The sequence below is a fragment of the Notothenia rossii genome (genome assembly GCF_949606895.1).
Source record: "Notothenia rossii genome assembly, chromosome: 1".
Lineage (NCBI taxonomy): Eukaryota > Metazoa > Chordata > Actinopteri > Perciformes > Nototheniidae > Notothenia > Notothenia rossii.
The window spans coordinates 82,150,953-82,174,090 of record NC_136912.1 but is presented as its reverse complement, the minus strand read 5'-3'; the positions used below and the strand labels follow the sequence as shown (position 1 = coordinate 82,174,090).

Genomic DNA, 23,138 nt, shown 5'->3' with positions numbered 1-23,138 from the left:
TCTGCAAAGTAACTAAAGGTATTAAATAAATGTAGTGGAGTAAAAGTACAGGATTTACTTCTGAACTGTAGAAGTACAAAGTAGTAAAACATTGAAGTACTCAACTAAAGAGAAAGTACCTCAAAAAAGTATGTACATGTGTGACTGAGTAAATGCTTTATGTTTGGATGTTTGATTTCATTTATAATCCTTTAATATATTTTTCTATAAACCAACTAAATGAAAAATAATAATAGAGTATGTTTTCATGTTTTTGTGGGACGTGTACTTTTTTGCATCACTGCTAAAATAGATGATTAGTTACATGGGATAAAACTTTAAAATTGTACATTTTTCAGCGCATGATCAGAGACTGACATTTATTTGCAGAAGCTAGAGGCTTTAATCAGACAGAAGGTGTCAAAGAATGATTTTATGCATGTTTTCGGTTTATATAATTCTGACTCCTTAGATCAAACATGAGGCGGAGAATAGAGTTCCTAACAACATTTGTTTAATGATAGGCGACAAAACAATAACAGAATACACGCAATCTGATGATTAAGGACATGCAAACTGGACATCCAAGTCATTTGTGGGACACACACACACAGTGCTTAACAGTCTGTCATTCTTAGAAAACAAACCAAACAGGGCAGAAGCAGTGCAGTATGAAAAAGCAAGACAGTGGACATGAGGCGAAAATAAACAGTAAATCGGAGCATAGCCTGTTATTTTTACACACATGTACATAAATACATAAGAGGCACATTTGACATTATAACCACCTACAGAGTGATCATGTTAGTCACCATTCGGACGATTTTGTCCTTTTGTCTTGAGCGAGAACCAATCTTATTTTCGTATCTGTTCACCAATTCATAGAACACAATAGAACAGTATCATCAACATCTGTATTTCCACACATATTCCTCTTTTGCTGCAATATTCATGTGATATTTAACTGCTCAGACGAGAGCTGGTTGTTTGGTGGCGACGGCCAAGAGAAAGAGGCTTTAACCTCCGCCATGGAGCCAAACCGCCACCTAGAACTTAAATACAAGAACCAAATTCACTGCAAAGAGAAGTTTGCAGAAGTCATACTGTTGGTCTATGATCTTTTGTATTTCTATAACACACAGCTCAACACTTTCAGTCACTGTGAAGAATTAAAGGGCCAGAAGAAAATGAAGAGATCACCACACAGAACTCAGGGTTCCTATATACGTTTCTCTCAAGGCAATCATTCAACTCTGTATAGTCAACTCATCGATGACAGTCAAAAACTTAAAAATGCTATTTCGGTTGCACTAGGACCATTGTTCTCTTACTCAATATTTGTGTCCAATCCAACATTTTTTAAGACTTTCACGACGCTTATAAGAACCCCTCACATTACAAAATCCACCTCAAATTAGCCTCAGCGGTTCACGCCACTGCCGACGTCTGCTTTGTTAAAGTCAGTAGCATCACAACGACTCTTCCTTCGACATTCCCAAGCTGCATCTCACAAGACACTTAAGTAGATCAGACAACAATCAATACAAGTGTGATGAAGTCGGGTGATAAGTTAACACAATCCTTAAGATTAAACTTTCCTAAAAAGCTGTACTCTCACCTGGTCGATGACAAATCAGATACTAGAAACCATTTGAAAGCGAGAGCGCTGGTCTCTTCTGTGTCAGATCTACATAAGAGCCTTGTGGCATGGTGACAGACGGCACGCTGTTATGGGACTGAGACACTGTCCCTCCTACTATTTTAAAGAGATAAAGGTTATACGTGCCGATTTCACTTATCCTATGACTATGAAAAACTCCGGGGCCTAACTAACTAACTAACTGAACTGCTTGAAATGTTAATTATCAGCTTTTCTTTCAATCTAATTTGGAAAAATCTCATTAAATGTTAAAACCTTTTACCAATACAAAACAAGTTTCTCTTGTAAGAAAACTTGTACTTCAAATTGAGAAGTAGATTTAAAATACCTATGTTGTGTAGATTCTGTGAGGTATACATGTTTTTGTTGTATTGCCAGATTTGAAATAAGCTTTAATGTGGTGTTCTTGCTCGTAAAGACAGAATGTAATAAGTTCAGGGCAGAAATCAGCATCATGCCAATATAATACTCACACTCGGTGTTTTTTTAAACCAAACAGCTAACTGCAAGCATCAACATGAGAAACCACAGCACATGGTTGTATGAGGTCAAATTTGGATGTTTTTTTGAATTTTGATAATGTAGGCCATATTGTGCTTTTAGAGACATAGCTCTTCAGTGACCTTAACACTATTAATCCAATATGAAGAGCCTACATGACGTACCAGGTCAGATGAAGGGACAACAACAAACCTCTCTGGTCATCACCCTGTCCAACTTTTTAAATCACAAAATATACTGAAGGTGGAAAGAAAATGTGCAAAAAAAACAAAGTGAAACAAAAATAAGAACCGTCTGAAGTGCACCCAGAATCAGTGCCATGTCTCGGATATCTGTAGTCAGACCGCGGGGTTTCCCCTGGCTTCCTGCAGGGCTGACGCAGAGAGAGCCCTGGTATTCAGCAGTTGGTTTTTTAATGTTTTATTTCTTTTTGATCCTCCTTCCAAGGTCAGAATCACATATCCTTCAGTGCGACGACAGTCCAGAGGAGGTAGGTAGGAGGGGGAATTCTTGGCAACAGGAGAGGAGGGGGGGTATGGGGTAGGGGGGGAGGCAACAGTTCTCTTGTGTGTTGTACTGCTTCTGGGAGTTAAAAAGCAGAGAGTTTGAAGGTTATATTGCACAGTTCTAAGGAACAGTAGACAGACAGGTGACCGGGAGGTTATTGGCTGTTGAGGTTTGTTACATGAGTGGTGAAGCGGTGTCTGCTGTACGGCGCAGCTTTAAAATCAGAGCAGCGTCTGTCGGGATCCTGAGCCGACACACAGGGCGGGGGGGTGGGGGGGGGACCTCGTCTACGAGTCCAGAGAATCAGCTGGAGAACAAACAGGCAGACAGATGTCAGAATAGAAACATAAATATAATATTTCACCAATTATATTTATTCTCTTTTTACTTTGATCCTCCAAATAAAGTAGCTGGGGGGATTGATAAAAGTTCTGACTATTAAAAGTGGGTCACATCTCTTCATGTCCTAGTACAATTAGTCTGCAGTATTACAAAGTTGCCCTCAAGTGAGAGATTTTGATAATTCTTCTGGGGTTTTTCTTGTTTTGAATTCATTTTCCTACGTTTGTTTTTCTAACTGAAAACTAGTCACTCTATTTCGAGTTTGACAAAGAACTAATCCTGCACTAAGTCAGTCCAAATCTCTTTCGTGTAATGAATTATTAATTTGATCACAACAACTGAACAGCCACTGTTTAATTTCATGACCTCCACACTGACGGCATGAATTATCCATGAAATCTATTTGTCTGAACCTTTTCACTTCAGCTTCTTTTCAACAGAAGGGTGAACTACACAAATAGACCCATTTTACAAATACTCAAAACGACTCATCCAGAACACACAGTGACGGAGTCCAGCTCTCCTCACCTTCCTGTGGCGGGTCCACACTGATCTCCTCCGTCTCCTCCCTCGTCTCCTCCTTCGCCTCCTCTGTGTCGTCCGCCATCTCTTCGTCCGCATCCTCGTCTTCCTCTAGCTCGCTGGCAATGAGCTGCCGGGCCAACTTGATGTTCATGCCCTCATTGTAGTGCATCTTCCTCATCATCACGAAATGCGTCTTTTTGGCTGCAAAGGAAAAGAAATGAACTATCCAGAGGCAACAGGTGCATGCAGAATGTGTAATTATTCTCAGCATTACTGACACAAATATTCATTTTGGAACACTTGGAAGACGCTCAGTAAAAGTCTTCTCCTGCGTTTCTATTGTTTCTGATAAACTTACTCTGAAAGGGGTCAGACTCTAAATGGGACAGTAAGGTAACTTAGGAGGCTTATTTCAAAAACAATAACTTTCAAGTGTTTGCTGCAACCTCGAGATCGATAGCTATGCACTATAATAAAAAGGTAGAAGGAGGGTGTGACAGACTTTATGGCACTGCCAGGCTGTGCAGTCAAGCAGCAATAAAGTGTTTATTGTTTTGGTTTGTGTGGTTTATTTCATTATGGGCAGCTAAAATGTGATGTCTAATGAAACATTTTTTTTCTGTACGCAAGAAATCAACTTCAAAAGCAAAGAAAGTATGAACTTTTTTTCTTGTTTAATTCATTTGGATATTTGAGATCCAAAACACAGCAGCAAACCTTTAACAAATCGAAAGAATACTTGAATCAGCAAGTCTTTATCTGCAGCTCTAATCATCTTAAAACACACCTAAAAAGGAGGGACAATATGTTTACAACCGCGAGTCCAAAAGTGAGGTCGCAGCTCCGCAGTTGGATTATTTCAATCCGATTTGCAGTTTCCAGACTGATCACATGATTTCACATGAATAGTTCAGATATAAATGTGAAACAACAAGCAACCACTGACACCTGGTAAAATGCTTGTGTGTGTGTGTGTGTGTGTGTGTGTGTGTGTGTGTGTGTGTGTGTGTGTGTGTGTGTGTGTGTGTGTGTGTGTGTGTGTGTGTGTGTGTGTGTAGCTTAACTGACATCTCTGTATGGGACAGAGGTGTGTTTATACATAGAAGGTCAGGGAACAGGCAAACGCATACTGACACAGTGTGTGTGTGTGTGTGTGTGTGTGTGTGTGTGTGTGTGTGTGTGTGTGTGTGTGTGTGTGTGTGTGTGTGTGTGTGTGTGTGTGTGTGTGTGTTTTGAAAGAGCACACAGAACGCTGGAGCCCTTTCCAAAGCGATGTGTCTCCTCTCCAGCACACTGCGCTCTGCATGGAGTCACCCTCACAGCTGCAGAGGACACTTTCAGGTGGAGTGTAAAGGTAAAAATAAAAACAGGTGAACTGTGGGACATCCTGATAATCTGACACGGGGACGAGACGTACAAAAGCAGCAATAGGTGTGGATGTGTTTAATTTAAAAAAAGATATTCTATGTTTACCTTGATTTTCAGGAGAAAGCTCCTCTTCCTCCTCCTCGCTGCTCTCTTCATCTTCTTCTTCCTCTTCTTCCTTCATAAAACGAGGCTCTGAGCCCTCGGCAGCTACCAGCCTGGAAAGAACATAACACACACAGGAAGAATGAATACGTTAATAAGAAATACAAATGAGTTGCTAGTATGAGTATAGAATCTTAACATGAGACGAACAAAACGTCCTCCTAAAGTCATTAAAAAAAAACTTTTGAAATGGATTTCTATTAACAGAACAAAAAGAGACAGATGGAGAGATATTGGGCGAGGGGGAGGAGAGAGTAGGCAGAGAGGGAGGGAAGAGATGTGAGCAGGCGTGTGCGAGTACTCAAGCATGGGACAAAAATAACAAGTTACTATCCCCGCCTCTCACGCTCACAAAGAGCTCCGACAGCACACACTGAATAATGGTTTACGGCTCAGCGGACGCCACTGACTCGGTGCTGCTGCCCCGGGGAAGCTCTACTGTGCAACCGCTCTCACAGAGCGCTCACATTCACCCAGAGAGGAGACAAGTCAGTCCCTGCACTTTCAAAGCACACCAATCATAGTGTCAGATATCCAAGGTGGATACAGTCAGACAGGAAGTGAGAAGGTGATGCAGTGAATTAGAGAAGAGGGCCTACAAAAAGCATAGCTGAATAAATGATGGATGAGAGAAGAGACTGAGAATGGACGTGGTGAAGATTAAACAACAAGAGGACTGAGTAGAGCAGCTGTTGTTCTATCTGGAGCATTCAGTGTAAAACAATGGAAGGCACTCCGTGTGGAAGGATGCAAAGGCGGCTAATTGACCTGAAAGCTTGGAGCCAATCACTATCCTCTTTGTGCATACACTCTTACTAACTCATCCCATCCCTGCATCTGGCCCACAGCAAACACACTCCTCAAGCTGCCTGCAATTTACAAGTGTTACAGCAGAGAGGCAACGATAGCTTGATATTCCTCAAGAAGCATGAAAAGAAAAATATGAAAGATGGAAAAAGTAGAAATTAGACAATTTACAAATGACACATCCATTACCAATAACGATTTAGTTTTTCATTTCCTGCCTCTGTGAATTGCTTTTAAAAAGTCCAAGAGACGACATGTTCACTTCTGTATTCAGATTAGATGATTCATATAGTTTGACTTAAAGTCAGTTTTTCAGTTGGAAAAGACGAGAATATCTTGGCAATGTTTAAGTATTTCAGTACAAGTATTTATATTTACTGTGACACTCCTAAAGTGGTTGCGCAAAAAGTAATTTTTATCAAAAAATTGTGTAAATACAAATTGAAAAGACAGCTTGCAGAGTCAAGCCCTGTGGAAGCACATAGACGTTTAGTTAGACAAGCAAAACACAAGTGTTTGTCATTTCTCTAGATCTGTTGAGCATAAAGTCTGTGGCACCAACACATGCTGTGAGAGTCAGAGCCATTCCTCACAGCGCATGACGTGTATCCCCTGAAATTCAAGGCTGTTGGGAAACCTCCATAAACCCATTGTTTGTTGATCAGCAAGTGTCAAAATGAGAACAGTGAATCATAATGCTGTCTGAGCAGTCTGAGGACACGCCACATTTAATGTAGTTTGGATACTGATGCTGACCTTTAACAAGGTTCAGTTCTCTCTCAAAGGAAGTTTGTCCAGATACATTTAGTCAACCCAGCCTGGAGCATTGTCCAAGACAGAAGCAGTGAAGTCCTGGAGTGAAGGAATGCTTACATATCTCTGCAGAACACAATGAACAACTAAAGAAACATCTAAATGTTCAAATGCAGCAGAGCTGTTACAGTGGCAAACCTAATCGTGTTCTCTTCCATTGTTTGCTTTCTCCCCTTCACACCACTGCACTAGCTTTGTTCTAGTCTCCCTGCAGTCACATATCTTACTTTGATGCCAGGTCGTCCGCTGCGAGTCCGCTGTGGCCCTCCGAGTCACTCAGCGCCCCTTCATCCTCGTCTTCCCCCACCATCCTGAAAGAGAGAAATGAACTGAATAAAGATAAGCCGGAAATGAAGCGAGTGAGGAAGGATTAGGAAGGAAAGGAAATGACCAAAATAAACAGCTGCTGATAGGCAAACAGTCAAGTTGGTAGAGAGGATAAAGGAGAGGGCAGAGGTAAGAGTAGACAGGAAGGAGGAGAGTGAGGAGAGAAAGAGGAAAGGTCAGTGACAAGGGTGACCTTCCCTCTGCTGGCATATTGGATCCCAAACCTGCTGACTGATACACATACTGATACACACACTGGAGTCTAAACTCTTATTTTAAATGATCCGGAGTTATTTCTTAGTGTAGAGGAGGTCTTTAAAAACCTCCCAAAAAGGAATGTCTTCAGATAGCTTTTCATTTAAAATGTAATATCAAAATTATTTTCAAAAATAATTTCAGACCAATTGAATCAAATGTTATAAAAAGGCAAAGACAAAGGGGCTCTGACCTGTTGTAAGGAGTGCTGGGTTCATCGATCTTCATCAGGCCATAGTCTTTGTCGGCCGGGTGGTACGTGGCCAGGATGTTCATCTCGTCCCATTTCTGGGATTTCTTCCTGCAAACGGATCAAAGAAAGTTCAGTGAGAAGAAAACGACGGCTGAATGGAAACACACTCCATTTGGATCCACTGTTTCCAAGCTACCAACCAACCACACGATGAGTTCAATGCTGAGAATCTCAGTGATCAAGATCATTCATATCCTAAAGAGTGACTTGACAAAAGCTGTCTGGTAGACAGAATATAAATAAAGTTGGATTTAAATAAATAGAAATGATCTTCTAGGAAAGAATAGACCTTTTATCCTACATTTATTTAGAAGGGACATATGGTTACATTATTTGAGATACTCCGTTTGCTATTCACTAAAAAGCATCTCCACTAAATCAAATGTGTTCTATATGTGATGAAAACAAAAAGTGTTCTCTTAACAAGTTAGATGAAGTGAAGTTCCAATAGGATTTAAAGTTTTAAGCATCATTTGATCATCTTTAGGCTTTATATTGTAAATCAGTCATTTCGGCCTGGACTTGTGCTAACTGCTAACACCCGATTTCATCTAGGCCTGAACAAGTGCATATTAGGGCTGTACCCGAATATTTGTTCATTGGCCAACTATTCGGTTCCAATTTCATTATTCGGATATTCGTTTTTTTTTTTTTTTTTCCTAAATGTATGCTATCAATAAAAGCGAATTTCCATATCCTTACGGTACGTCCACACAGCAGCTTTGAAAAAATCTTGACAATCTTGGAGCTGGGCGTGTCTGAGAGCTTGGGGATTTTTCGCGAGCAACACGACCAACAACGAATCACATGAATCTCCCGCCCCCGGCATACAAAGCAAAAAAAAAAATGCTTGTTTTTTTTAAACTCCCCAAACAGGCGAAAACCTACCAGTTTCACTCACCATATATATATATATATATGGTGAGTGATGGTATATATATATATATATATATATATATATATATATATAAACTCCCCAAACAGGCGAAAACCTACCAGTTTCACCCACTGTCTCTTCCACCTCCCTCCATGCCTGGTTCCTCCGGTTTGTATCCCGGTAAATAGTTCTGGTCGTAAAGAACCGGGTGATTTGCTACCGTAATTTCTCGTTTCGAATATGAGGAAATGAACTGCGGTCTGGCTCTCCCAGCTTGGAAACGGTTTGATTGGCTAGCGCTTGAACTGTCAGATTTGCATAAATGGGATTTGATTGGCTGACGCTTCCAGCTCAGCTTCAGAAGTTGAACATTGCTCAACTTTTCAATCCTGAAAATCCTGGAAATCTTCTCTTCCCCACAATGCAGTTCGGCGTAAAGCGAGGCAAAGTGACGTCATCCCCATTCAAAGTCAATGGGCAGAGAACCGTTGGAAGATTTGTTTAAAGCTGCTGTGTGGACGTACCGTTATACTATATTCAGGGGTGCACAAAACTTTCTCAGTGAGGTACTCAGATGAGTACCTGGAGTCAGTGTTTGGTACTTGATCAGCTGTTTTAGCGCAGACCGACGTTAACAGCAGCCCTGTCTGTGCACACGGAAACCGACTGTCGTCCGGTGATCTAACCGCCTTCTGGAAAAGCTTCACAAGTACGTCGGTACGCAAATGCGCTTTGTGACACAAGTGAAGGTATGCATTTCAGATTGTTGCCACTTATGTGCACCCCTGACTATATTTATACTTTTGAATTGCACTGTTAAAATACGGAAATATATACAATCTCAGCCTGGGCTCCTGAAATCGCTTTCACTCACAGTCACGAACGCCACGCTTCACCTCGTTTCACACACCTGAACACAAAATGCCGAAGACTTCAGCTGTGTGGGACCATTTTAAAAATTGGACCACGATAAGAAGAAGGCAGTGTGCCAAATATGCGACAAGACACTGGCCTACCACGGTGGCACAACAACTCTGAAAAGTCACCTGGATGCTGTAAGACTTTCAGAGGTGCCCAGTACGTCGACCGCGGTCGACCGGGGGGGCAATGCTGGTAGATCGCGAGTCATTCATAAATTAAAAAAAATCCAGCTCCGTTAAAATAGACAAAACAGGTTTTGATCCCTCCTCCCTTGGCCTCCCTGCCACTTAATTCAGGAGTTGACTTGATTGACAGAAAAAGCGACCTATTGCTTTCCAGTCTGTTAACCCAGAATGCAAAGCGATACAAAATCAGTCAAGTGCCGGGAGAGACAAACAACAAAATGAGTGCGGGAACGAGCAAAAAGCTAAAGACATACCACTTCCACACAGAATGGGAGGGAGAATCTTTTTTTGTGATGTCACATTCAAAGGTTATTTGCCTTATTTGTAAAGCAAGCGTCGCTCTGCCAAAGAAAGGTAACGTGGAGAGGCATTATCGGAGTGTTCACAAGGCATATGACAGCGACTTCCCTCCGAGTAGCGAGTTGAGAAAGAGAAAGGTCATGTATTATTGCTACACAAACATTATCTCTTAGTCTTAGTGTCGCCAACTCGTTTCTAACATGCAAAAAGACAAACAAATGCGTCTATGGTCGGTGTATTTTCTATCTTTCCAATCCAGAAGAGATCTCTCTCTCCCCCGTCTGTTTGCAAGGGGGCGGGGCAGTTTACACACACGCATCTGCTACATGCAGCAACACACGGAGGAGATGGTGGAGAGAAGCGCTCCAAGGTGTGGTTACATGTTACCCGTCTTGAGGTGGACAATGCTCGTCACCAAAAGTGTTTAGCATGTAAGGGCGGTAACACGAGCAATTTGTCTAAACATTTAGCAAAAGTGCACCACATTCAGACGGACGAATGCACCGGGTTCGACTGTCTTTCTAGTAGCTCTGTAGCCCCATCCACGAGTAACGTTTCCACGTCAGGTGTTATGTATGCTAGCAGCAACACACGGAGTTAACTACATTATACAAACATGGGTTAATGATTAGTGGAAACTGAATTATTTATTTTGTTACAAGTTTCAGCTATTCTGTTTACAGTTCTGTCATCAGATTATTTAATAAGATTTGTTAAAACATTGTTGTTTCTTTTGATGTGAAATATTATTTATTTAATTCAAATAAAAAGCAATGTTAATTTTGTTCACAATTTGTTAAGTTAATTTAATAATATATGTATTTTTGAATCAAGTATTCATCTTTATTGTCTTCATTGTTAGTTTCCACATGCCTAAAACAACCTCAAACTAAATCTAAAAGTTGATGGCTAAATCAGAGCGTTTGACAAATTGTGCAAGGCACACAGTAGTAGTCCGAATAGTCGATTAATCGTTTCATTAATCTATAGATTAATCGATAATCAAATTAGTCGTTTGTTGCAGCCCTATTGTAGTTATCCCATGTAAAAATAAAACGTGTTATTCAGCAACCCTTGCAATTTGGGATTTTATTTTTGGTTGGTAGACCTTGGTTAGCTGGTCATTTCAAAAGTAGCTCACCAGCCAAAAAAGTGTGGGCACCCCTGCAGTAGTAGCCTAGCTTAGCTTAGCTGTTGTCAAGTTGCCATGATGAAGCTGCTTTATCCGCCGTTTAAACAGTAACGTTACCCATGATAAAAACGTGCACTTACTTTGCTTGGAAATAAATACAAATCTTATAAGTTTAAATCGTAATAGTATGCTCTTTCTGCGCTTCTGCTTAACATCGTGTTGTCAGGTGTCTCGGATTCGGAGCGTGTTATGAAACCTTTTGGAAAATGTTTTTTTATTAAAAATTAAAAAATTCTCTCCGTTCCGAATATTCGCTGCTGATTACTACCGAATATCCAGAGCCCGAAAAATGGTATTCGGGACAGCCCTAGTGCATATTTAGAAAACAAACACAAAAGCTCAGAAATGTCATTGGCACTGTTTTAGTGACTTCCAACTTCCAGAGGGTGACATAGCCTTTGCTTTGCCAGGCTGATCAACGGTGAGTTATTGAGGTCAAATGTTAAACAACAGTCTCACTTGATAGGATTGCTTTTCTGGAGTTGATTTGGTTCCGCCTCTTTGAACAAACCGGGACCTAATCCACCAAATGATCCAATCCTCATCCGGAGAATAATGCTGTCACCTCTTCTTGCGCCACCAGGGCTTTTTGTTCAAAATGACTCTAATCCTCGCTACCCTTTGACATCATGCAGGAAATAAACAGAAACAATGTCTAACTCAGCAGCGAATAGAAGTTTTTCTCAAGAGGATAAAGAGAGAATACCTGCCATAACAGTACAAGAGGGAAACATTGATTTGCCCTTAAAGAAGAAATTCAACATTCAACAAGCGTTTTGTTAAACTGACTGTTTCTTTTTTTAGTGATCATTTTGAGCTTTGATGTCCTGAAAGTCTTGTAGCCCAACGGTCCTCTTCTCATTTTAGTGAAAGATTTTTGCAGTTTTAAACTTCAAATTAGCACAATGTTTACTTATTTTACCACCACACTTTTTATTCTTTTAATTATAAAACACCAAAGAAAAGAAACCTATAGCTTCCAATCCAGGGGGCTTCTGGGAGTCATCTGCCTTGGGTTAAGCCTCTCCTGGGAAGATACTCACGGGAGACGGGTAGGAGGGGAAGAGATGCTAATGGAAGCTCTGCAGGCTTGCTGCAGCAGGTAGTGGACCTGCTGCAGCAAGCCTGCAGAGCTCCCATATGCCTCTTACTCAAAATGATTCATTATTATTAAATGTCAGACCATATCAATCTCCCTCCTGAAGCTCTCTGAACCCTTTTAAGGTTGCAGTAAACTGTAAATCAGTGGAAAAGGAAGGAATTCATTTTAATGTTATTCCTGTTGTCCTAAGTGGCAAACCCATATAGTTCAAATACATTGATTAAAACGGACTTCTTATGCAGATAAACCGCTGATACTGTCGGTGGCCTGCACCACTTCACGCCGGCAGCAAACAGCTGCACACGCACACACAGGTTTGTCCATAAATCAACTTGGCTGTGTAAACAGGGATAAGTGTATTTCCATAGATGACTCTGATTCTCAGGATGTTTCTTTTGGTATTAAGCTTCACTTAACAAGCTTGAATGTGCCTTAAGAGCTAAATAAGTGAATTGAAAGGCAGATAGTAGTCAGTGTAGTAGAGACACATAGCTTAAACTTATACATTAGGCATGTTTTGATTAATCGTACACCAATTATATTGATTTATACCATGCTCTGCATTCGGCAGCACTAATCCATCGCATGTACAGATCATTTGCGAGAATCCCATTAAAAAGCACTCCGTTTTAATAGTTTAGATAAGGCTTTGGATTCTGAAGCCTTTTTGAAGAAGATCATAAAATGTTTATGAATACAGTGCAGTAGTCTACTCAAAGGGTTTAGAACGACAGTATGTCTGCTTAAGATATGGGAAATTGTTTGTTTTTTTTATCTACAAATGACATGGTAAATACAGCCTGAAGAAGTAACCCCTATATATGCAGTTTACTCATTTATTATTTACTCTTCATGTCTTCATATGGAAGGTTTCCTCCTTGAATCCTTAAAACTTGAATTTCGCAAAAGTAATTTAGACATCTAAAAAGAATAAATTAGTTTGGGTACCAAATAATTCAGTTGCTTCATGAAAGGGTTCAGGCCAAGACTTGCACGTAAAACTGACATGAACCGAAACAGAACTGAGCTGCTGGCCTGCTCATGAGCAGCAAGGTAGCCGAGCCGTTTGAGAAAACATTGTGAAAACAGACAGCAAATAGGCCAGTGCTGTTCATCCTGATAAAATGTCCTTGACCAACATACTGAACCGTTCTGATACCCTCTCAGCAGAGGGCTCTGGGTAATATCTGGGACAGGAAGTGTGTTACGATAAGTCATAGATCGTGTGGTTACACAACCAATCATGTTCTAATTCCAGCAAACCGCTATTCCTCTTAAATCCAATCCCTCATTCAGAGCAAATCATACAAAAATGGTAATGCAATAATGCACCTGCTACTTCAAGATATAGAGCTGTATCTGTTATGTGATGGATACTATCGTTCGAGGGGGGTCAAAAACTGGCAAAATAACACCTCAGGGAGACTCATTAAATAGAGTGAGTCATCATTGAGAGCTGAGCTGTGCTATCAGGTAGCATAGAGAGTAGTGAGGGGAGGTCCAGCTCTCTCTCCACTACTGCCTGAGCCCACTTACAGCAGCAGCAGCAGCATGTCCTCGTTTCATAGTGACTGCTGCTGGCACAAATACACAGAATATTCTGCTTCCCAAAAAAGTATCGAGCTAAAAGTAGCGGGAGAGGAATTAAGTAACAGGCATGTGGGGAATCGCTCATCAATGTTACCTGTGTCCCTTTCCAACACAAGACTAATGTTTGACTAGGTGCTGCAGCCCACCTTAGCTTCGCAAGGATTCACTGTCAATGCATAATATTTAGAAAATGTATTCAATTACATTATTTAGGGGTCAGGCTTATGCAACTCTAATATATGACAATATTCATATTTGGTACAATTAACCAAAGTGCAAACCACTGCTGCTTTGGCTTCTTCCTAAGCTTCCATAGCTAGTGATAGATTTAGGACTAAAATACTTTCTTAAGCTCCTGTCATCTTTCCAGAATTTAGAGATCAGAGTAATGAGGTAGGACTTTACATTTAATTCTGTAGCCATCAGTGGTAATCGTAAGGTCATAAAAAGGGTGGGTGTAGGAAAAAGCCAATGGCTTCTAAAAAAAAATGCAAGGGATTTTCCCTGTTAAATGGACAAATCAAATGTGGTAATGTGAATCTACGGTAAATCCAAGTTAAGCCAAAAGTCAAAACATCTGCAGCTACAACTTATGATTTATAACATTACATTTAATTCTCAGAAACTAACACCCATAGGTGCATTCACAGTAAATATAATAATCATTTACCAAGAACACAGGAGATGAAAAGGAGGGAGATCTTGAAGTATTTCTACTCAGTTGTACTGCCTTATCCTAAGGCTCTTTGTAGATCAGAGGTGTTCAGACACCTGTTGACACTGACTTAATCTGTATATCATCAATACAAAAACTCTATTCAACTCCTGTGCCCGCGGTTTACCTCAGCTGACCTGCACACAGGACGGTGAAATGTCTGAGGGGTCTGAGAGGAATGCTCTGTCCACATTATGGAAAGTGAGAGATTCACTGCCTACCCGTCAACCTGTCCGTCACACAGTCAGAACGAGGCTCACAAAACAGTGACGGCGAGGTTGAGTTTCATGGAAGCATGAATTATATATGACTGAGTGTGAGGCCCATGAACACCGCTGTTCACTAAATAATAATGGGTTATTAGAGGGATAACAAAAAGGTGACAATTTCTAATGGGTTGAAAACAGTGGCCATGGTTTTAAAATGCCTTACAATGTTTAAGGAAATGAATTGGAGCCGCAAGACACATAAACAAATAAAATATGTGGGCTCCTGTACAGTCAACAATTCCAATGTTATCATGGAATCTCTTTAATTTAGTTTTTTTATCTTTTGAACAAAAAGAAATAAAAAAATCCAACGATAAGTAGACTTGGCTTCAGTTAAATGGACTTCACCAGTGCCCTGTACTACGAAGCCGGATTTTCGGTTAGCGAGGTAACTTCAGGGTTAACTCTGGGTTTTCTGTCCTACGACGCTGGTTCACTTCTTACCGGGGTAGATCTCCATGGTAACTTATGCTGAACACCAAACCTGCTCCGGCAAAAATCACAGACTGTGTGAACATGAAAATGAATAGAATATCACCTCCCATCTTCAGAGCAATCTGACTATTATTACATTAGCGTTAAGAAGGCTTACTTAAATATCTGCTACAACATAAGTAACCGGATCAAAGTAACATTATGTACAGTGTGAGAGCAGGTATCGATGTGTCCCATTATCATTCACATCACATCATCAATCAAATCATAATGTATCATATATTTCCTTATCTGCATCAGCTTCTCGAGCCGTATCTGTAGTGCAACACTTTGTCACATAATGTATGCCAAAGTATTATTTTAAGCAACACACAAATGTAATTAAAGTCAGATCCACTCGTGTCTTAGACGGGGCAGTGATATCATAAACCTGTTAATGTACGCATTCAAACACGTGTTAGTTTTTTTTACCAGCTGTCCTGTATTTACCTTGCAGGTGCAACTATGTGGCTTTTATCCTGGTTTATATGTTTAAGTCATGGATGTTTAAAGTTTAACTTCTTCATATTTGTCTAATATTATAGTTTACTTTTCATTCAGGAAGTATGATGTTGCGCTGTCAGTACACTTGTCCCTGTTTGAGATGATAAACAAACTTCTCAGACAACAGTATATAACTGCACACATAATTGTAACCAATAGAAATAAACAACTTACTTAGTGTTATGTCATTTATGTCCATGTTCTACCCATAAATCTACAGAGGGAAGCTGAATTGTTCAAACAGGGACAGATGGTCGACCAAATAAATGCTGGAACGTAGGTGTTTGTAGAGCTAGTTCAGGATATCCTCTGGGAATATACGACGATATCGCCATAAAAGACAATCAAAGCAGATAAGAAGGAAAGCCAGTTTGTGCTGTAGTCTAGCTCGTGTATGCACTTTTGCTCTGAACAATGGTACATATATAGTAAGCTTCATAATCTTTATTTTCTAATTTTTGCCCTTTTTACAATCGAGGATAAAAAAATTGCATGTAATGCAAGAAATTGTTAAAATACTACAATTAAAAAGCTATGTAGGACTAACTATGCTCCGAATGCATACAAATGTAAAAGAGTGTATTTGCTTTACTCAGAGTTCATAGTGGCAGCACGGCCAAGTATGGTCAGGTCCAGATTTGGTGCTTGGCTGAACACATGATCCTCCCAGAAACCCTTTCTTCCTCCACTGGATATACTATTGTTGTCTATATACACAGAACAAGCTCTATTCACTGATGTATGGACTGGTATTCACTATTGATTTCCACACACTGCAGCTCTAAGGACCGATATCAATGACTAGACCTGCTGTTTACCTTGCAAATAAGCCTAACTTTAGGACATGAGAATATAATTGTATAAAGTTTATATATTTGTATCAATATATAGAGTATACTATGCATTGTGTCATGCATGTTAATCTAAATGATCAGAAGTTCCATATTATAGCCATGTACTTTTCTTATGAGTCCTTCATTTAATTAAAATAGGGATTCCAATCTAGTTATGATTCTCCCTAAAGAGTTGACTGATAATATCGCTCAAGCAGATTGTTACAGTGGGCAGAATCTCCAGCAAGCATCGAATATTTGGGAGCATTTGGAAAGTGGGCGGTGTCTGTTCAGCACCCTGATCGTATTCAGACAGAATTCAATAAAAGTAAAATCTTAAAAAAGGCCTTCTATGTTTGTGTTATTTTTTTTAGACATAATCACAACATATTTAAAACCCTGTTGTTTGACGACAAATAATGGTTTATTTTGTTCTAGTTTCCAGCTTGTGTAATAGTGTTCTAATAGGCACATGTGCTTTGTTAAGAAACACTTGCTCAAGGGCACTTGAACACATTATCAATGGTAAAGGATAGGATTTGAAAAGGCAACGTATGAAATATTAGAAAACATTCTGCGTAGAAATGCACCCTTTATTGCCTCCGGTATTTTTACCCAATTACTCAGAGGTGCATTCACGGATGACCTACATAGCTAAAAACATGGAAATATGTTTTTAACACAGTTTGACAGCACACCAGCAGCTATATAAACAATGCAAAGTAATGCATGTTTGTGTTTGGGCAGGTTTTTTGTCATGGCCTAAGAGGCTTCCTAATCAGTGCAAATCCCCTTTACATAACAAACGCATCACACTGGGAACCCTGCATGGCCAGAGCTTCCTGGGGGCAGAGAGGCTGTGAGCGTTATCTTTGGGAGAGCACAACACTGGGATGACTTAACAGGGACTGCTGATTTGAGGCTGAGTCTCACTGCCACAGCAAAAGTCTCAGAGTCCATGATATCAATGCATACGAGATGGCACGGCTCCAGAAAATAAACCAACTTTCCAATCTTGCTAATCCGATCCTGAGGCTGGGCACCTATTAGACAACTAATAGCTGATTTGGCATTCCCAGGAGAGTTTTCACAATGTGCACATTGGTGGCATTACTGTATGCAGCCTAGTCAGTAGGGGTGTAACGGTACACGTACGAAACTATTCGGTACGGGCCCTTCGGTTCAGTACACGCGTGTACCGAACGAATATAACGTTAAACGTAAAAAATTGAGAACGTGAACAAATTTTTGGAAGTAATCTCAGGTGCTGGTGCAGGACGCAAGTAATTTCATTGGACGAGAGGCATACTATGAGAGCTGGTCAGAGGGATGCGTTCAAATTTAGTCAGTAAGAGGAACTATCGAAATGGCGAATGCAGATAAAGTTCAGCTCGAAAATCCTCCAACTAAAATTGGTTATAGAGATGTCCCGATCCGATCACGTGATCGGAGCCGATCACGTGATTTTCAAAAGATCGGAATCGGGAGGAAAAAAATCGGGGATCGGGTTTTTTTTTTTAATTTAAATTTATTTATTTTGTATTCAATGTAACAAAACAAAAATGACCATGTTCAAGTCTTAATGTCATCCTGAGGCAGAGTCCTGCACGGGTCTGATTTTCAAGACCCGCTCCCGCCCCGCACCCGCGACGTGCAATACCGAACCCGCCCCGCTACCCGCACATATTGCCAATTAGTTCCGCAACCCGACCCGACCCACCGGCACAAGATCCGCAACCCGACCCGAACCCGCATATATATAAGCAGTGAAAACGTGCAATTATTAACACACGCAGTTGCATATTTGGCTCAAAAAGCCTGGGATGTTGGTTATTTTCTCCATCTAGGATGACACCAAAAGCCTCCCAGGCGTTGGATTTCGGTCTTGATGAAGAGTTATTGAAAATGCTGTATTCTCCGCTAGAGAGCTTCTCCTCAGCCATTCAGAATGTGGCGCGCTCAGCAGCAGATTGATGCGCTGCAGAGGTTATGATTATGCTCGGTCCCGCGGAGGAGAGGTCTGAGGATTTAAACATTAAACTAAATTATTATTGTTTAAATATATTTATTATGCAACACCCGCAACCCGACCCGCATCATCTTTGTTTTACCCAGAACCGAACCCGGAAAAAAGCGTTTGAAAAAATACCACCCGCAAATCACCTTTTTTGCGGGTCACCCGTCGGGTACCCGCGGATACCCGACCCGATGCAGGACTCTGTCCTGAGGCCTTAGTTTTGGTTTCAAATTACAGAACATCATGTATGTGTTGCTTCTTTGGGGCTTGTTTTCATAGACCTGGTTGCTTATTTCTCTCAAATCTGGCAACAGAGTGGGCAGGGCGCAGTGTCTAATTGTAGCAGTAAGCTAACGAGTACTGAAAGGTTTATTTTGTTTTGATCCAATGCTGCACAACTGAACTGATCCAATGCTGCTGTGAAAGAAAGAAGCTATATCCATGTTGGATAGAATATCCAATTTAAATAAAAAAAATAACCTTAAGGGACAACTTGAATGCTTTTTTTTCTCTTAATGCATTGCATAAAGATTGGGAAAAATCGGTATCGGCAAATTGTCAAAATCAAATTATCGGAAGCAAAAAAAGGTGATTGGGACATCCCTAATTGGTTACGCGGCTGGCAATACATCAAACTTGCACACTGATTTGAAAAGGCATCACTCGAACGGGAATATCACCGGTACCAAAAGAAAAAAGACAGAAGTGCAAACCCAACTCCCGCTAGCATTTAAGCCTCCACCACTCGCAAAATGTTCAGACCGAGCCAAAGCTATTACAAACGCCAAATATCCTTATGTTGCCATGTTAGCAAAGCGCTACCTGAAAAATCCAAAACTAATAGTTTATGTTTTGTGAGTACTAGTACAGTAAAGTTCAAATACAGATTATTTCAGTTCATCGAAATGCTGCACCTTAATGTTTATTTTATTATATTTTGTATTTATTTGAGTGAATACATTATTCACAGTTTAATAATAATAAAATATATATATATATGTTTTGTTTTATGAAAAAAAATTCTGCTGTACCGAAAACGTACCCAACCGAACCGCGACCAAAAAGCCGAGGTACGTACCGAACCAAAATGTTTGTGAACCGTTACACCCCTACTAGTCAGTCACGTGTACTGGCATAATCCATCTTTTTTCCCCAGTAATGCTCTTCTCCATATCTGAAGTGTCAAACACACACACTATTTTAGTTTGATGTCCTAGACTACAAACCAAACTAACAAACTGGAAAGCATGAGGATAGAAATTAAGCCCTGCAAAGCATCTTATGGATACACACATGTGTCATTTTTTACCCATCCCTTCTAAGAGTGTGGGTGCCTGGACTATGTGGGACATGTGATGTGTTGAGGAAACAGGGGATTTGACAGATCATACTGATGTACTATACAGTATATTCTAGGGATGCCAGAAACTGACCATGATCAAAATCGAAAATCGACAGCCCTGGCGAATAATAATCGATTATGGAGACTGTAATGAATATTCGAATAATCGCTGGCATCCCTAGTATATTCCTTTTATGTATAAACGTACCTGGCAGTAAACTAGATTCTGAATTTGATAATGAAAATGTTGAAAAATATTCAGTCGCATGTGGAGATGGTTGAACGAGAACTAATGCAGATGTGGATGTAAGAGCATCAGAATAGGATTTTTTTAGTGACCCGTTAAACACAAATTGGTGCCTCTTATTTGACGCTGCCTGGTGCTTTAGTGCCTGTGCAGGCTGCTAACACCGTTGTCAGTGTCAGATAAAACATCAAGTGCTTGCCGCAAGAAACATAACTCACCCAGCTCTTCTTCGTCTACACACTGGTTTAGACTGATTTCTTTCTCAATGGCTCAAATGGCCTGTCATAGGCTCAGAGCAACACATATTTTAATTAAAGATTATCAAAGATTAACAAATACACTCTGCCAATACCCTCAAATATGTAAGTGGCCTTTGGTCAGCCTTGATCTTGATCATGTAACTTGTAGCAGACAATGAGCTGTTTGTCTTACACTTTCTGCATCTTTATTTATTCTTATGCTGTTTACACTTTATTTTTCATTCAATTTATTAACAATCTGTTAACACTAACAGCTACTTTTATATGGTCAATTTTTTAAAATAAATATACTGCTAATTTTTACAATGTTGTATTTGCTTTTACCTATTGTGTTTTTTATTATTAAAGGGGGGGTAGGTAAGTTTGAGAAACCGGCTCGAGATACACTTTTTGTTATATTCCATGGAATGCTTTTAACATCCCGATAGCAATCAATATCTTAAGTGCTTTGACAAAAAATCCATTCAAAAAATTATTCTGTGGAAGCCTTAGTACTGTAAAAAGCACGACCAATCATTTTAGCCGGCCCGGCTAAATAACTGGATGGCCTACCTGCCTGCCAGCCTTCCATCTGTGCACAAACTTATCTCGTGCCCTCATTGCTCATGTGCACCTTTGTGTGTGTTGGAGGAGGGGCTCTGTAAGGAAGTGGCAGATTTTTTCCGGCTTTGTATTTTCAAATTCTGGCGCACTCGAGCTGGTTTCTCCAAAATTACCTACCCCACCTTTAAAGGACACATGTCATGCTTTTCCGGTTATTACCCGTCCCCTTGTGTCTTATGAAGGTTTTTATGTATGTAAACAGTGTGCATAGTCAAAACCCTCAAAGTACACCCTGTAGCGAGTAAAACTCTAAAACAGAAAATACCTCCCCAAACGCCTCGTTGGTGTCCATTGTTTACTTCCTGGGTGCTGTGGCGTAGGAATGGCCAGTAGCCGTATTGGCCGCAAATGGGCCAATCCGTGGAGCCGTTACGTTACGTCCGCGGAGCCGTTATGTTAAGCCCCCGCGGATTGGTCGAAAAATTGACCAATCCATGGACTTCCTCACACACACACTCAGTGCAGGCAGCTCTGCTGATTTCTCCTCCCTGGCTGCAGGCTGATAACAGACAGTTGGGATCGCGGCGAAATTCTCTCTGCAGACCCATTCTCACAGCGTTTATCAACCTTTAAACCTTTTTCTTACTCCTTATCAAGGCACACTTACTCTTTTTACTTCTGCTGTGACTTTGTGTGTGCTCAGGATGAGTTTGGCTGTGTTTCGCTGTGTATCGCTAAACAAGGAGACCACACCTCCACGGAGTTCAGCGCGATTCACAACGTCCCGACCAAACGGAGCACACTGGGCTCACAGGGAGGGGGGGCAAGAGCTGCAACGAGCCGTTTAGTGGAGAGAGTGAATACTGCTGAATACACATACTTTACAGAGATGCTGTATGCGAAACCAATGTGAGTTTGGAAAATTGCTGAATACACATACTTTACAGAGATGCTGTATGCGAAACCAATGTGAGTTTGGAAAATTGCACAGTATAAATGTATTTTAGTATACCTCAACAATGGAATTATGATCAGTGGAAATGGACCTTTAATAAAGTGTGCCTATTATTTTTACTTATCTGCACTATTCTGCTGTTGTGATACTGTCCCCGTTGATGGACAAATAAAGCAATTCTGAAACAAGTGACTGAAGAAAGCAATTCTGAAACAAGTGACTGAAGAAAGCTCTAGAAAAAAACAATTTAAAAGTTCAGATGATCAAAGTTTGACCTTGTTGTGATATCTTGTTGTAACAGATACTTATATAATTGTATTATACTCGTGTGAATCTCTACTGTAATGTTTTTCACTCTGTCAATTGCCACTTTAATCTCCTGAATTTCCCCACGGAGATTAATAAAGGTCCTTCTTATCTTACTTACTAAACAATACCTACACACGTTAGCCCTATGACGACCTGTGGTAAGGCTGATGTTCATTTGCCCTATTATGGTCATCGTTGGGTGGAGTTTTTCACTTTTTAACTATAATTGTTAACCAGATTTGTTTAAATAACCACTACGTTAGGGAAGACGTCAGTCAGAGAGTTGTATTTCAGGGTCCCTAACTAACAATGTAAACATCCGTTACAACGTCATTAACGTTACCTGTCGCCAACAAGCTAACATTACACACGGCTCCTAGCGGTTAGCTCTTGGATACACATGCGACACGCCGAAAACATTTTACCAGGGACGAGTAACCACCTCAGTCACAACATAGAACCAAAAAGTGTCCAAACAGAGATTACATGTCGTTGACTTACATAATACAGCCAACCAAGAGATGTAAACGCTACACTTATCCTGATAGGGGAGGGACGTTATAGAGGCTAACAAGTGTTTAGCTAGCTAACCTGGCCGCCAGCCTTACGAAGCAAAACTTACTGTGCGTCATCTTCCGAGAGTACAGGTGCTTGTTCGGCATTCTCTCCCGGTTCTTCTTCGGGCAGGGATTTGACGTTTGTCCCGCTGTTCTTGTTTTTAAGGATGCCTTTTATCGGCCGGGGAGATGCCATTCCCACACGTTGACTATCAGACCTGGCGCGCAACTATTTCTTCCCTTCAAGAGATTTTCTGATTCGGTTATTTCTTCCTGCGACTCAATGAACAAAGATAGGTTCTATTTTAAACATGCTCCCCGTCATAACTCAATGCTCTTTCATAAACTCAGGAGAAATATGTGGTATATCCTACGTGCACTGGCGGTTCTGCATGTCTAGCTACTCTCCGGTTGTTCACTGACTGGTGGTGGGGGGGGGGGAACAGC

General features: G+C 40.6%; 1 protein-coding gene across 1 annotated transcript; it reads right to left on the bottom strand.

Moving 5' to 3' along the window:
* Positions 1-476: 476 nt before the first annotated feature.
* Positions 477-23,138, bottom strand: ppp1r2 (protein phosphatase 1, regulatory (inhibitor) subunit 2). The gene is made up of 6 exons (XM_079689302.1): positions 22,757-23,138; positions 7,440-7,547; positions 6,892-6,975; positions 4,988-5,097; positions 3,518-3,715; positions 477-2,954 (listed from the first exon to the last, which is right to left on the bottom strand). The coding sequence occupies exons 1-6, from the start codon at positions 22,885-22,887 to the stop codon at positions 2,935-2,937; spliced, it is 651 nt and encodes a 216-aa protein (XP_079545428.1). The 5' UTR covers positions 22,888-23,138; the 3' UTR covers positions 477-2,934.